Source organism: Aspergillus brasiliensis, assembly GCF_001889945.1.
Source record: "Aspergillus brasiliensis CBS 101740 unplaced genomic scaffold ASPBRscaffold_18, whole genome shotgun sequence".
Lineage (NCBI taxonomy): Eukaryota > Fungi > Ascomycota > Eurotiomycetes > Eurotiales > Aspergillaceae > Aspergillus > Aspergillus brasiliensis.
This window is the reverse complement of record NW_027137459.1, coordinates 491,216-502,673: the sequence shown is the minus strand read 5'-3', so window position 1 is coordinate 502,673 and position 11,458 is coordinate 491,216. Positions and strand designations below refer to the sequence as shown.

General features: G+C 50.6%; 5 protein-coding genes across 5 annotated transcripts; 3 read left to right on the top strand and 2 right to left on the bottom strand.

Annotated features, from left to right (window-relative positions):
- Positions 1–1,084: 1,084 nt before the first annotated feature.
- On the top strand, positions 1,085–1,748 carry ASPBRDRAFT_200600 (putative phosphoglycerate mutase family protein; the record flags this gene model as incomplete). The annotated part of the gene is made up of 3 exons (XM_067621453.1): positions 1,085–1,304; positions 1,374–1,596; positions 1,664–1,748. 3 exons carry the CDS (start codon positions 1,085–1,087, stop codon positions 1,746–1,748), a joined length of 528 nt encoding a protein of 175 aa, XP_067474238.1.
- Positions 1,749–3,195: 1,447 nt separating this feature from the next.
- On the top strand, positions 3,196–5,495 carry ASPBRDRAFT_187813 (putative MFS peptide transporter). Its single transcript, XM_067620111.1, has 4 exons — positions 3,196–3,378; positions 3,438–3,737; positions 3,796–3,931; positions 3,988–5,495. The coding sequence occupies exons 1-4, from the start codon at positions 3,375–3,377 to the stop codon at positions 5,354–5,356; spliced, it is 1,809 nt and encodes a 602-aa protein (XP_067474237.1). The 5' UTR covers positions 3,196–3,374; the 3' UTR covers positions 5,357–5,495.
- Positions 5,472–6,791, bottom strand: ASPBRDRAFT_48526 (ribokinase). Its single transcript, XM_067626104.1, has one exon. The coding sequence runs from the start codon at positions 6,771–6,773 to the stop codon at positions 5,748–5,750; it is 1,026 nt and encodes a 341-aa protein (XP_067474236.1). The 5' UTR covers positions 6,774–6,791; the 3' UTR covers positions 5,472–5,747.
- A 2,052-nt stretch (positions 6,792–8,843) lies between these two features.
- ASPBRDRAFT_136658 (uncharacterized protein) lies at positions 8,844–9,557 on the top strand (the record flags this gene model as incomplete). Its single annotated transcript, XM_067618816.1, has 3 exons — positions 8,844–9,061; positions 9,208–9,330; positions 9,428–9,557. The coding sequence occupies 3 exons, from the start codon at positions 8,844–8,846 to the stop codon at positions 9,555–9,557; spliced, it is 471 nt and encodes a 156-aa protein (XP_067474235.1).
- A 71-nt stretch (positions 9,558–9,628) lies between these two features.
- Positions 9,629–11,347, bottom strand: ASPBRDRAFT_187807 (uncharacterized protein). The gene is made up of 7 exons (XM_067620110.1): positions 11,070–11,347; positions 10,989–11,008; positions 10,893–10,926; positions 10,763–10,836; positions 10,327–10,706; positions 10,142–10,237; positions 9,629–10,083 (listed from the first exon to the last, which is right to left on the bottom strand). The coding sequence occupies exons 1-7, from the start codon at positions 11,245–11,247 to the stop codon at positions 9,777–9,779; spliced, it is 1,089 nt and encodes a 362-aa protein (XP_067474234.1). The 5' UTR covers positions 11,248–11,347; the 3' UTR covers positions 9,629–9,776.
- Between the last annotated feature and the right edge of the window lie 111 nt (positions 11,348–11,458).

The following is an 11,458-nucleotide window of genomic DNA, read 5'->3' as shown; positions in this document are numbered from 1 at the left end:
CAATACCCTTAAGAGATGGAAGAAATGAGTTTTGAGTTGTGCAAAGTAAGTAAGTAAGTGAGTAAGTATGTATGTATGTAAGTACTCTTGACCCAAATGTCGACATTCAAAGTAAAGATAGATGTTGATCCATCACTGTGGCGAAAAGCAGAGACTTTCCATTAACTATGTGTACCTGTACGTTGCTTTCCCTCACGTCATTTTATTGCTCTTGGTAGCCAGTTTCAAGAACTGTTCGTATACGTTCAGCCGATTACGACTCTGTGCAACATTTTACCCATGGCATAGTGCTGGAATCGGAGAGATTTCATGGTACTTCGTACTTGTGGGTCAGTGATTGGTCCACCCTGGACTACTCCGTAGGACCAGTCGATCGGTCTCTTGTGGGCCGGTTATCTCAGGGTCGATCGGTGAGACATCTTGAATAATTCAAGGATCGCTACAGATCAAGAATAAAAAGGGAAGAGTAAGGCAGCCTGTGAGGAATTGTCTATGGAGTTAAGCGATGAGGATCCACTCCTGCCAAGAGAAGGAATATCTTCACTGGCAGAGAGGCGTTGATTCCTTCACGCGACCACCACGACTCATCTGAATGGATGGGCGGTGGCGCTACTTGCTCCCGCAGCTGGGCACCAATGAGATGCCTCATCACAGCCTCTGAATTGTTGGAACGATCGGGGGATGACAGCACATTCCCCACGAGGGAGAGCCGAAGGTGTGCGGACTGCGGCCACGGGTTTAGCGAGCGGGATCGACCGGCGAGTGGCTCTGATGGATCACAAAATTTCAAGTCCATTCAGTCTTGTGCATTGTCCCACGTGTAGGGCTTGACTCGCATGTAATCCAATCATAATTAATTTGCTGGTGGAATCGTGATCGAAGTAATCCCCATCTGCTGCAGCGGGAGTCGGCGATGTTGTTCAGGGGGAAATAAACCTTGTTGGAAAACCAACACTCGGAGTTGAATCGTTTGTCTGGTGGGGGCGATTTCATCCACCGCTCGTATATAAGCAGCGGGATATCCAGATCCAGACTGTGAGCAACTGTATTATTCTCTTCTCTACCTTTTCTTCAGTCAATGAAAATGTACATCAAGTTGTCCATGTCACTTGGCCTGTTGGCCACGGCAACGCTCGCTCTGGCCGAGCCGACCGTCTACTTGATCCGCCACGGCGAGAAGCCCAGCAATGGGAGCACCGGCCTCAGTGCCACGGGTTTGGAGCGTGCCGATTGCTTAACGAAGGTGTTTGGTCCGGATTCTAGTTATGATATTGGATACATCATTGCAGAACAACCCAAGTCAGGTAGGTCAATTCTTTGGCGAGCTCCAGGTGCCACTATAAATAGCGGTCAGCCACTAACAGAGACCGCAGATGGAAAACGCGACCGCCCGTACGAGACGGTGCTCCCTCTCGCGGAGGAACTGGGGCTTACTGTCGATACTTCCTGCTCGAAGAAGGACTCCAAGTGTGTCAAGGACCTGGTGAAAGACTACTCCGGCAGTGGCAACATCTTGATTTGCTGGGAACACGGCGAGTTGACCAACATCGCGGAGAAGTTGGGTGATGATAACGCACCGACCTATCCTGATGACCGGTGAGTCTTTACCGCAGAGTTGCAAGGGTGTTCGTGGTCCACGAAGCTAATATGGGCTGCCTAACAGGTTTGATCTCATCTGGACGGACCCCTACCCTTATACCAACATCACCGAGATCACGAGCGAGAACTGCCCGGGTCTGGATAACTAAAGGGGGAGCCGAAGAAACCTGGCAGACTCCTGGAAATTGGGGACACCCCCGTGCAGGGTGTGGCAACATCGGGCCTCGTGTCACTGTAACCTTAGTAAACCAGGTAGTGCAAAACCTCCGGGGTCATCTGATTGAAGTGTGAGCATGGATTTCTCTGGGAATTTGCGTTTTGATTTCCTTGTTTCCAGCAGCTCACGATTTCTGGCTCAACATGATTGGATTACTGTCTGGGCTAGACATATCCATCCTTCTCGGCCAAACATGATTCTGTGCCTGGATTTTGTCCGGTCGCAAACCACTCCCATGCCCTGGAAATGCATGTAAAGGTCACTACAAGTGAGCTTACGAAGCCAAGTCCCTCAAGCACGCTTCGAGCAGGTCCACATTCTCGCCACGAACCCGTGGGCGAACCTTGGGCCATGTGTCCGATAAGGCGATGACATGCCAAGACAACATGCCATCGTTGATAATTTTGGAAAAGTAATTTCCCATACTTACACAGTAGAATCTCCCATCAGCGACACCCTCTTCACTAGACGCGATAGGGATGAGACGTGAGCAAATGAGATGGCACGGAAGGAACGCTTTGCCGTGCTGAGTGGCTTGCCTGCAAGCCAGGCTGGTCTGCGAATAGGCTGCCCAGTCGAAGGTCAGTCCAGGATTCTCCAGGTGGCACTAAGCTTCCAGACAGCCTTGGGCAGTGGCCTTAGCTGACGCTTGGGCGAATCCAAGCCCACCACTGCCTCGGTCAGGATGTTCCAGAGAAGCTAGTGCTGCGAGACTAACTTTGGCCAGGACATTGACTTCCCGCTCCGCTATTCTTGCGTGAAAGTATGGCTCTTAACTTGCTAATCCTCAGGACAAGCTGCTCCTCGGGCGATGGTGTTCACCCTCGTAGGTTCATTGAAAACGGGGCACCTCAACGAGCCGAAGTGACTCTCGACATCTAAGATTACTTCACTATGAGTAGCCCTTCACGTACAAAGTGAACGAACAGTGAACTGTCTTAGCACTCCGATCAGGAGATGCAGGTTATTGAATAACCTGGTTATGGGGCAAATCTCTGGCCAACGGTCGGGTATGATAAGGTCACCCGACATGGAGAAAAAGGGGAACAATTAAATATGCCACGAGCAGGGAAGGACTCCGAGCAAATGGCATCAGTATCGATTATCTTGACCCCATCGCTGGCAACGAGACTAATTTTGTTCCCTCGGTCTGGTTGGTGGGTTCCGATGGCGCAAAGGACCACCGAATCGTTATCATCGGACATTCATTCGAATCAGCGATGGGGAGTGGGACAGTCGAGCACTGATAGACTTCCCCTAAGGCACAGACCCCTGCTAGTGGAAATCACCTCCGAATAGCCCAACTGATAGCAAAGGTGGGTGTTACATTGCGCGATATGCCTGTCCAGGCATTCGCCCTTGCATGGCCGTCGTCGGGGGCTACTTAAACCATTGTTTGACCACCGCCGGAGGTCCGTCCGACCTTGCTAGCAGCCATACTCCTGGGCATACTATAAAGATTAGGAGGTTTGGCGTCGCAGTCTCATTCCGCTCCAGACTGACAAATTTGGACCTCTTTCACCAACCTTCCTGGCGTCACGCGCCCAGTTAACATAAGATGGGTAGGTGTGGCAGCATGCATGGCTTCGAACCCCCAACTGACAACAGTGGATGGTTCTAGCTGCCTCAACCGGGGAGACGCGCGTCGCCGATACCATTATCACCAGTGAAACCACCAACGAGACCGATGTACAGATCAAGTCCGACCCCGAGAAGAATGTCTATGAGGTGGATACCCAAGCGCTGGAGAACGAGGAGTACCCGCCACCCACAGAGGAAGAGATCAACAGCCTTCGCAAGGTCCCGGCCAATCTCCCCATCATCGCATACTCCCTGTGTCTGGTAGAGTTCGCCGAGCGAGCCTCTTACTACGGTGCCCAGACGGTGTTCTCCAACTTTATTGAGTTCCCTCTTCCGAAAGGTGCCCTCTGGACTCGACCATCCCTGGTTCTCTCACAACGCTGACCGGTTGCTTGTAGGAGGAAACGGTTCGGGTGCACCTCCGCGAGGAACGCAGGAGACCGCTGGTGCGCTGGGAATGGGCCTTCAGGCCAGTGACGGACTAGTCCTGTTATTCCAGTTCCTGGCCTATGTCATTCCTATCTTCGGTGGATGGTAAGACAATCCCCCCAAAATCGATCACCTGCTCGTGTCTGGCTCACAGATATTAGGTGGGCCGACGTATATGTCGGTCGGTATTGGGCCATTTGTGTCGGAATCGCTATCTGTGGTCTTGCCCACATCATTCAAATCATCGGCGCAATTCCTTCAGTACTGCAAGCTGGCACGGCGCACGCCGCGCCCCCATTCATCATCGGGCTCCTGATGCTGGCCCTCGGCGCCGGTATCTTCAAGCCCAACATCGCACCCACCGTTCTGGACCAATACCGCCATCAGAAGCAGTTCACCAAAGTGTTGAAGTCCGGGGAGAAGGTCATTGTGGATCCCGAGATGACGGCCACTCGGACAATGCTCATCTTCTATGGAGTGATCAACGTTGGAGCATTCTACATGCTGGCCACCACTTATGCAGAGAAATACGTGGGTTACTGGCTGGCCTTCTTGCTCGCCGGAATCATTTACTTCATTTTGCCCGTGGTGCTGGCGGCCGTCTATAAGAAGACGTACCGAACGCCGCCCAGTGGGAACTCCGATCTCGCCAAGGCCATCAAGATCACCATGACTGCGTTGCGCGAGAACAAGTGGCAGGTGTGGCGCAAGAACTTCTTCGATGCGGCGAAACCGAGCGTCCTGGCAGCCAAGGGGATCCACGTCGACTGGAGCGACAAGCTCGTGGATGACGTGCGCAGAACCCTCGTGGCAACGGAGATCTTCTTCTATTTCCCCATCTACAACCTCAATGACGGCGGTATCGGGTCGGTCTCGACGAACCAGGGTGCCTCGATGACGACCAACGGTGCTCCGAACGATCTGCTGAGCAACTTCAATGCCTTGACCATCATTGTCGCCGTGCCGATCGTCGATTACTTCATCTATCCGCTGCTTTATCGGTACAACATCCCGTTCAAGCGAATCACGCGGATGACATTCGGCTTCACTCTGGCCGCGCTCTCCGGTTTGTGCGGTGCCCTAGTCCAATGGCGCGTATACAAGACCTCGCCCTGCGGCTACTACGCCTCCTCCTGCTCCGAAGTCAGCCCCATCAGCATCTGGTGGCAGCTGCCGAACACCATCTTGGGTGCCCTCTCGGAAATCTTCTGCAATGTGACGGCATATGAATTGGCGTATGCTCGGTCCCCGGCCAGTATGAGAGGTCTAGTCATGGCAATCTTCCTCTTCATGACAGCTTTGTCCAGTGCGCTGGGAGAGATCCTCCTGCCCGTCACCGCGGACCCCGACTTGATCTGGATCTGGGGTGCCCCCGCCGTTGCCCTCGCTCTCCAGACCATTTTCTTTTGGTACCGCTTCAGGTACCTGAACAACGATGAATTCATGACCGATGAAGCGAATTATGAAAACAGCCATGCGGAGGAGGACCCCATTCAAACCACGGAAGTGGAAAAGACTGCTGAGAAGTAGATGTGCACGGTTGGGCCGAATCAATATGGTCCCAATAACAATAATGTTAGCACCATCTTGTACAGGCTTTCTATCATACGTATATCATATTGATTTCAATCGGGGATTCAGAAAAGCCCACTCTATGTTAGAATTCTGTACTGTATTTGTAGTCCTTCATAGTGTATGAGGACGTGTCATAATGGTATAATCTATGTTGAATGACGCTGCATATTTGCGGGTATCGCAACCTTGTCAGCGTCGGTAGCATATTATGTGAAAGTCTACGGTCATTAATTCATGTCGAATTTGGTGTCGTATTAATGGCCCATGAGTCCGACTTTGGTAAGGATCATGGGCCAGTGCTCCATGTTGGATGGGAGTGATCATGGTTCAGACTCTGCCATGTGCACTATATCTCATAAGCGAAGGGAATGCTCTGCATCGCACCCTTCCTCTGCACACACCCTGCGGCGGCCACGTTCGCCTTTCGGACAGCCGATTCGATTTGGGCATCGAAATCTGCCAGGGGAGCTCCGGTGGCGACAAACTTGGCGAAGGCTGTAGCAAAGTAACCAACAAACGTGTCTCCAGCGGCAGTGGTGTCGACGACCTTCTCCACCGCGGCGCTAGGAGCAAAGCCCTGTTTGCCAGTGGCGGTTGAGTAATAAGCTCCCTTGGCTCCAAGCGTGATCAGAACGATCTGAACCTGAGCGTGTTTGTGGAACAGAGGTGCAAGCTCTTCGGGCTTTAGGTCCTGCTGCAGCTGGGCAGGGGTGAGGTGCTCCTTGACCGCCTGGGTCATGAGCACAGCTTCGGTCTCATTCATGGCCAGCACACTCGTGCCGGCAAGTGCAGCGAGGGGAATTCCTTCCGTGAAGACCGGCGCAGGATTGAAAACCAGGTGAGAGGCGCAGGAAGGGTTGTTGAAGTGCTTCATCAGGTCCAAGGTAGTCGATCTCGGAATCTCACCCTGCATCACAACGACGCCTTGTTCCGGAAGAATATCCCGGGTGGTAGCGAGAACCGCATCAACATTATCCATTCCCGAGTAGTTGGCACCAGGGACGAACAAGATGCGATTTTCTCCTCCAGCACCTTCGTCCACGATGATTGTAGCAGAACCGGTCTGGCTGTCTGTCTTCTCCTGGATTCCTGTTGTGCTGACTCCAGACCCCTCCAATGTTGGGCGGAGAAGCGCCGAGTAGTAGGGGTCACCAGCTCCGACCGCACCGATCATATACACGGATGCATCTTGGTTGTCCTTGGAAGCGAAGGAGGCGCGACCGCACGCGACCGCCTGGTTGGCACCTTTCCCACCCGCGCTGATGGCAAGGGAATTGGCTGTGAGGGTTTCGCCGGCATCGGGACAGCGTGGGGTGTAGGTGACGAAATCAATATTGAGGGATCCAATCACACAAATCCGAGGAGGCGCCATTGTGATTCGTTTCTGGAAGCAAGGAGACGAGTCAGTTATTTCTGTGACGGGATATGGGTCGGATCAAGAATGCGGGGAAGAAGCACAAATGAAGACTCACTAGTAACGCCGAAATTATGGGAAGAAGTCAATTTCTGAAAGCACAAAAGGAAGGGATATTCCGAGTAGACGCTATGCAGAAACTTGCAGGAAATAAACGTCAATTGCTGATTGCAGTGGAGAAGTTCGATGTATGGAGGAGAGAGGAAGAAGAGGGACATCTTTTGGCGGCGGGGTGATAGGCATTAGGTAAGCGGATGGGTCACCTGACGATGACGTTGGGGAGTGAGCCGAGGTAACAAAAAGTTATACCTTGTCTTTAATTTAATGTATACAAATTGATGGCTCCTCCTCCCAGGGTCATTCTGGCTCTAGCAATCACCTGGACTAGATTTGATATGACTCAATTTATGCTACCTCCAGCATAGACAGAGATGATGAGGTACTTACTACTAGTCAATGAGTATCAGAGTTGAGATAAGTCCAATATCTACGCGCGATCGTATATGTTGGTGACATATCAGGAGAGGACACAGTTCTGGTACATGTCCGCAGAATGAGCGAAATGCTCTTTGCAGATCTAGTACCTATAAGTTCAGTCAGCTCCGCCTCTGCAAGCATCAGAAAGATTGCTCTTGTCCTTCTCTTAAGGAGCCATCATTGATCTGAGCCATCGGATATAGAATAAGGGGCGCCGGGGTGATGGTAGTATTTGCAGGAGGAGGAAATATGGAGATAGACGGAGCGTTTGAAGGGTTACAAATCAACATCTATAGAGTCGCTGGGTGGTCGATATATATACATTCATCTCTTAAATTGAAGGATTGTTGCAATTCCTTTTCTAGCTACTACTAGTATAAGCTCTGCCGATTTGGCATATCGAAACCTAGATAGAATCTAGCTGTCAAGTCCGCATCACCACAGCTATAAGTATTACACTCATGCATAGTCGATATTTGGCATCCTGGGAGAGTTGGCTCATAACGTTCTTGGTTTCCGTCTCCGACCTGGATGATCTAATTCGTCTTCCATATGTAATGACCGTGATATGCGCAGGGCCACAACCTATGACTGTGCATAGGCAGCGCGTGTGCCTTTGAAGACCTCATCATGGCGCTGTATTCGATATCGAAAAGACTAAAGAATCATTCACTTTAGATAAAGCCACTCAGAGAGGCCAGAATTAGGTATAACACCGGATATTAGACCCCGCTTGCATCTTTCAGGGGAAGAAACAGAAGCAAGACTCAATCTCCTGAAGAAGATGAAGGATGTTGGGCCCCTACACTAGTCCCCGTTGGGCTAGCCTAGCTTCACTGCAGTGGGTACCTGACCGTTGAGGTGTCATGTCAGGCATCCAGGCTGTGAGGACGTTTCCAGACCATAGTATCAACGCGAATTCAGCTATCTCTTCAAACAGATAGGATCCATTGTGAACAGTAACCGCTAGTTCCTCTGAAGTTACCATCGCATTATGATGTATATTCTAGCGCAGCAACATCACACCTAATCCTGCCTCCCCTGCAATCTAGGCCAAACGTCATTTTAGAAGCCCTGATGCAATCCCTCAAGTGGATCTGCAGGATGCCCCCAGCCCCTATCCCATCACTTCTAATGTCCGAGAATGCTGCCGAGCAGAAAGTGGGGATATTTAGCAGTCTGCAGCATAATCATCTGTAAATACATGAATCATGCACTTTGCGGAGGATCACCTCTACTCGGAGCATTCTCCGTAGCGGACAATATTACGCCCGCCTATAGGAAGGAAAGGAATAAACTCAATGAGAGACTGACGAGTCTTTGACCAAGTAGCTTCTGACTAGAGTAGTACCTCCCTCTTTACACGAGACGAGGCACCTCGTAGGCAACCTCATATTTAACAAAGTATCTCCCCATTTATTCATCTTCAAGCCTGCAGCAACCTGTGTACCTAGAAGTATCCCTTTCAAGCCAAAGCAACTACAACTATCTATCCACCACTCGTCATCATTCAGATGCTCCTCACATAAGAAGAAACTCAATATCATCAAGATGATCTACACCACCACCCTCCTCCCCATCCTCCTATCTCTATCTCTCACTCTAACCGCAACCGCCCACCCCTCGGCAACCCACCAAAAGCGCAGCGTAACATGCCTCAAAGTCGGCGCCACCGCAACAGCCACCTGGACCAACAGCGATGATCAAACCTGTACATATGTGGGCGTGGTAGGCAGTAACTATGGCGAGAATAGTTCTGGTGATGGCGAGTATGTTCATTCCTCTACTTCCCTTTATTCCACTTACCCGCTCCTCTGATATACTTCACATTTCTGTCACCACAACAACCATAGTGAAGAAAGTAAAAAGATAAATAAATAAATAGCTAGGCTAATAACAAACTCTGAAAAAACAGTTACTCCTGCAACGGACGCTGCGGAGCCGGATGTACGGGAGCCGCATTAGGAAATGCGTACACGCAAGATTGCTTTTCGCATGATATCTGCTCGTATTTCAATAATGCCAGTGGCGGAGCAAGGTATGACCCTTCATCAACCTTCCATCTTCCATTAACATTATTTGATTGGTGATGGATGTCTATGTGATGTGAAGTATACTGATAGTAAAATCACTAGTGACCCTAACTGCGGAGCAGCATACAAGGCCGCAGAGGATGATTTCTTGCTCGGCGTGATTGATGGATGCTCGCAGACGAATCCGACGAATGCGGTGGTGAAGCCGACGGCGAGTCCGGTTTGTACTTGATCATCAATCTTTCAGGAAGGTTATGAGATGGAGATGATACTAGGAGACCGTAATTTAAAATGAGGATTACAAGTGACTCGTATTTTGAGCATCTTCGATGTATACTCAAAAGGGATAAATCTCCACATATTGATACAGTATAGCATCTGATAATAGTACAGTCTATCTAGTTGCAAAATCATACTAGGCATATACATCGATCAAAATATCAAAGGAGCACTACTTCTGCTCCCCAATCAGCTCTTTCGATTTATCACTCGAACTCCCCTGCTGTGCACCCACCATACAGGTACAATGCGCCTCCAGCGGCGGACTAAGCGCCTGTTCAATATCATCCTGCAACACACTCAACCCGGGCTTGCGCCGATTACTCGACGGTGTAGAACTAGGGTTGGAAGAAGCCGACGGTCGCGACTGACTGCTGTTGCTGCCGGTGTCACCAATCCAGCAGGGCGCATGGTAGCGCAGGAACTGTCTTAAATACGGAAGGCAGGGACAGATGATGATGAAGTTGGCTTCGATAAAACTAGATCATATTAATTAGATCCATACAGCATTTGGTATAGGGTACTTTCTATACGCACACGAAGATGACGGCTAGAGCAATCTCGTATGTTTGGTCCTTGGAGGTTGCCAGGGGCATTAGAGTCGCTAGACGGATGATGCTGGTGATTATAGTTCTGTGATGTAAATGGTCAAAGTTCAGTCAATCATGGGGAAGGTATCATAGGGGGGAAAAAGAAGAAGAAGAAGAAGAACAGGGACCTACAAACAACCAACCCCAAACATACAGCCGATCCCGAGCTTCTGGATCAGCGGAACCTTCAGCTTTGCTATGACTGGGATGGGGATTATGATCAAGACGATATCGCTAACGGTGTTGGTAATCGCCGTGGCCAGATAGAATCCGACGCGGTTGACGCAGTGGCCAGTCGTGATGGTCAAGTCCCAATTCTTAGCGATGGGTTGGCAAGGGAAGATGAGACCCAGGGTGAGGGCGATCGTGTAGCTGGCAATGACGAAGGTGACGATGAAGATAACGTATCTCCACAAGCGGATCATGTGCAACAGGCGATAGTAGAGCATCAACAGGGCGAACTTGGCCGCAGCTAGGGCAGGAACGTAGATAATGGCGGCGGCGAGAAGGGTCTATGGCTCTCAGCGACGATGCCATGATAACAGTAGAAGCAGGACTCGCGACAGACTTTCACATAAATATCGAGAACCGAGGGAGGCAGGTACATCAGGTGCACCCCATAGCCTCCACGGCTGTAACCGTCTACAGGGGGCGTTAGAGACTATGCTCTTTAGGTTTAGCGCGTCGCGCAAACATACAGAGAATAACTGACTGCGTGCCCATCGAAAATGTCTGTGAAAGCGGACACATGTAAGTGCAAAGACCGAGACGAGGCTGTCACTGCTACACAATACCCAAGCGAGAATTAAGCAGACTGTTGGCTGCATTAGCCATCATCCAATTATTCTCCACCCCATAGGACAAGTGAAGCGTACCATCATCCCACCAAAACTTCCTCATTATGTGGATCTTGGTGTATAACCGCATCACGAGTAAACTCGTGCTGAGGAAAATCCATATACCGGCCAGGATATGATTGGTGGTGCGCAACCATGGATGCGATAGAGTCCCCCGAAGAGCGACATCACCAGCAGCTCTTCCCAGCACGTCCATCTTGAGGAGCCGACAAGCAGCGGCAGATTTCCCCGAAGGACGGGCATCATTATTGTTCTGGCATGGTGATCCTCACACGAATTGACAGATGGGGGCCGAGAACTGAAAGCCCGGTCGCGTTTAAGTAACGGGAGGAGAGTCGACTGTCCCTCGTTCCTCCCGTCCTGGTGGCTTAGTTGTCAGTAGAGTTTCAGCCACGGCATCATGATCT

Excerpts from the sequence above, each read along its gene's own strand:
- ASPBRDRAFT_187813 (XM_067620111.1), top strand. Across the intron at positions 3,738-3,795 it reads TGAGTTCCCTCTTCCGAAAG|GAGGAAACGGTTCGGGTGCA; the intron begins GTGCCCTCTGGA and ends GGTTGCTTGTAG. Across the intron at positions 3,932-3,987 it reads ATTCCTATCTTCGGTGGATG|GTGGGCCGACGTATATGTCG; the intron begins GTAAGACAATCC and ends CACAGATATTAG.
- ASPBRDRAFT_48526 (XM_067626104.1), bottom strand. The coding sequence starts at position 6,773 with ATGGCGCCTCCTCGGATTTGTGTGATTGGATCCCTCAATATTGATTTC.
- ASPBRDRAFT_187807 (XM_067620110.1), bottom strand. The coding sequence starts at position 11,247 with ATGGACGTGCTGGGAAGAGCTGCTGGTGATGTCGCTCTTCGGGGGACT. Across the intron at positions 10,927-10,988 it reads TCTGCTTAATTCTCGCTTGG|ACATTTTCGATGGGCACGCA; the intron begins GTATTGTGTAGC and ends CCGCTTTCACAG. Across the intron at positions 10,084-10,141 it reads GCTCTAGCCGTCATCTTCGT|TTTTATCGAAGCCAACTTCA; the intron begins GTGCGTATAGAA and ends AATATGATCTAG.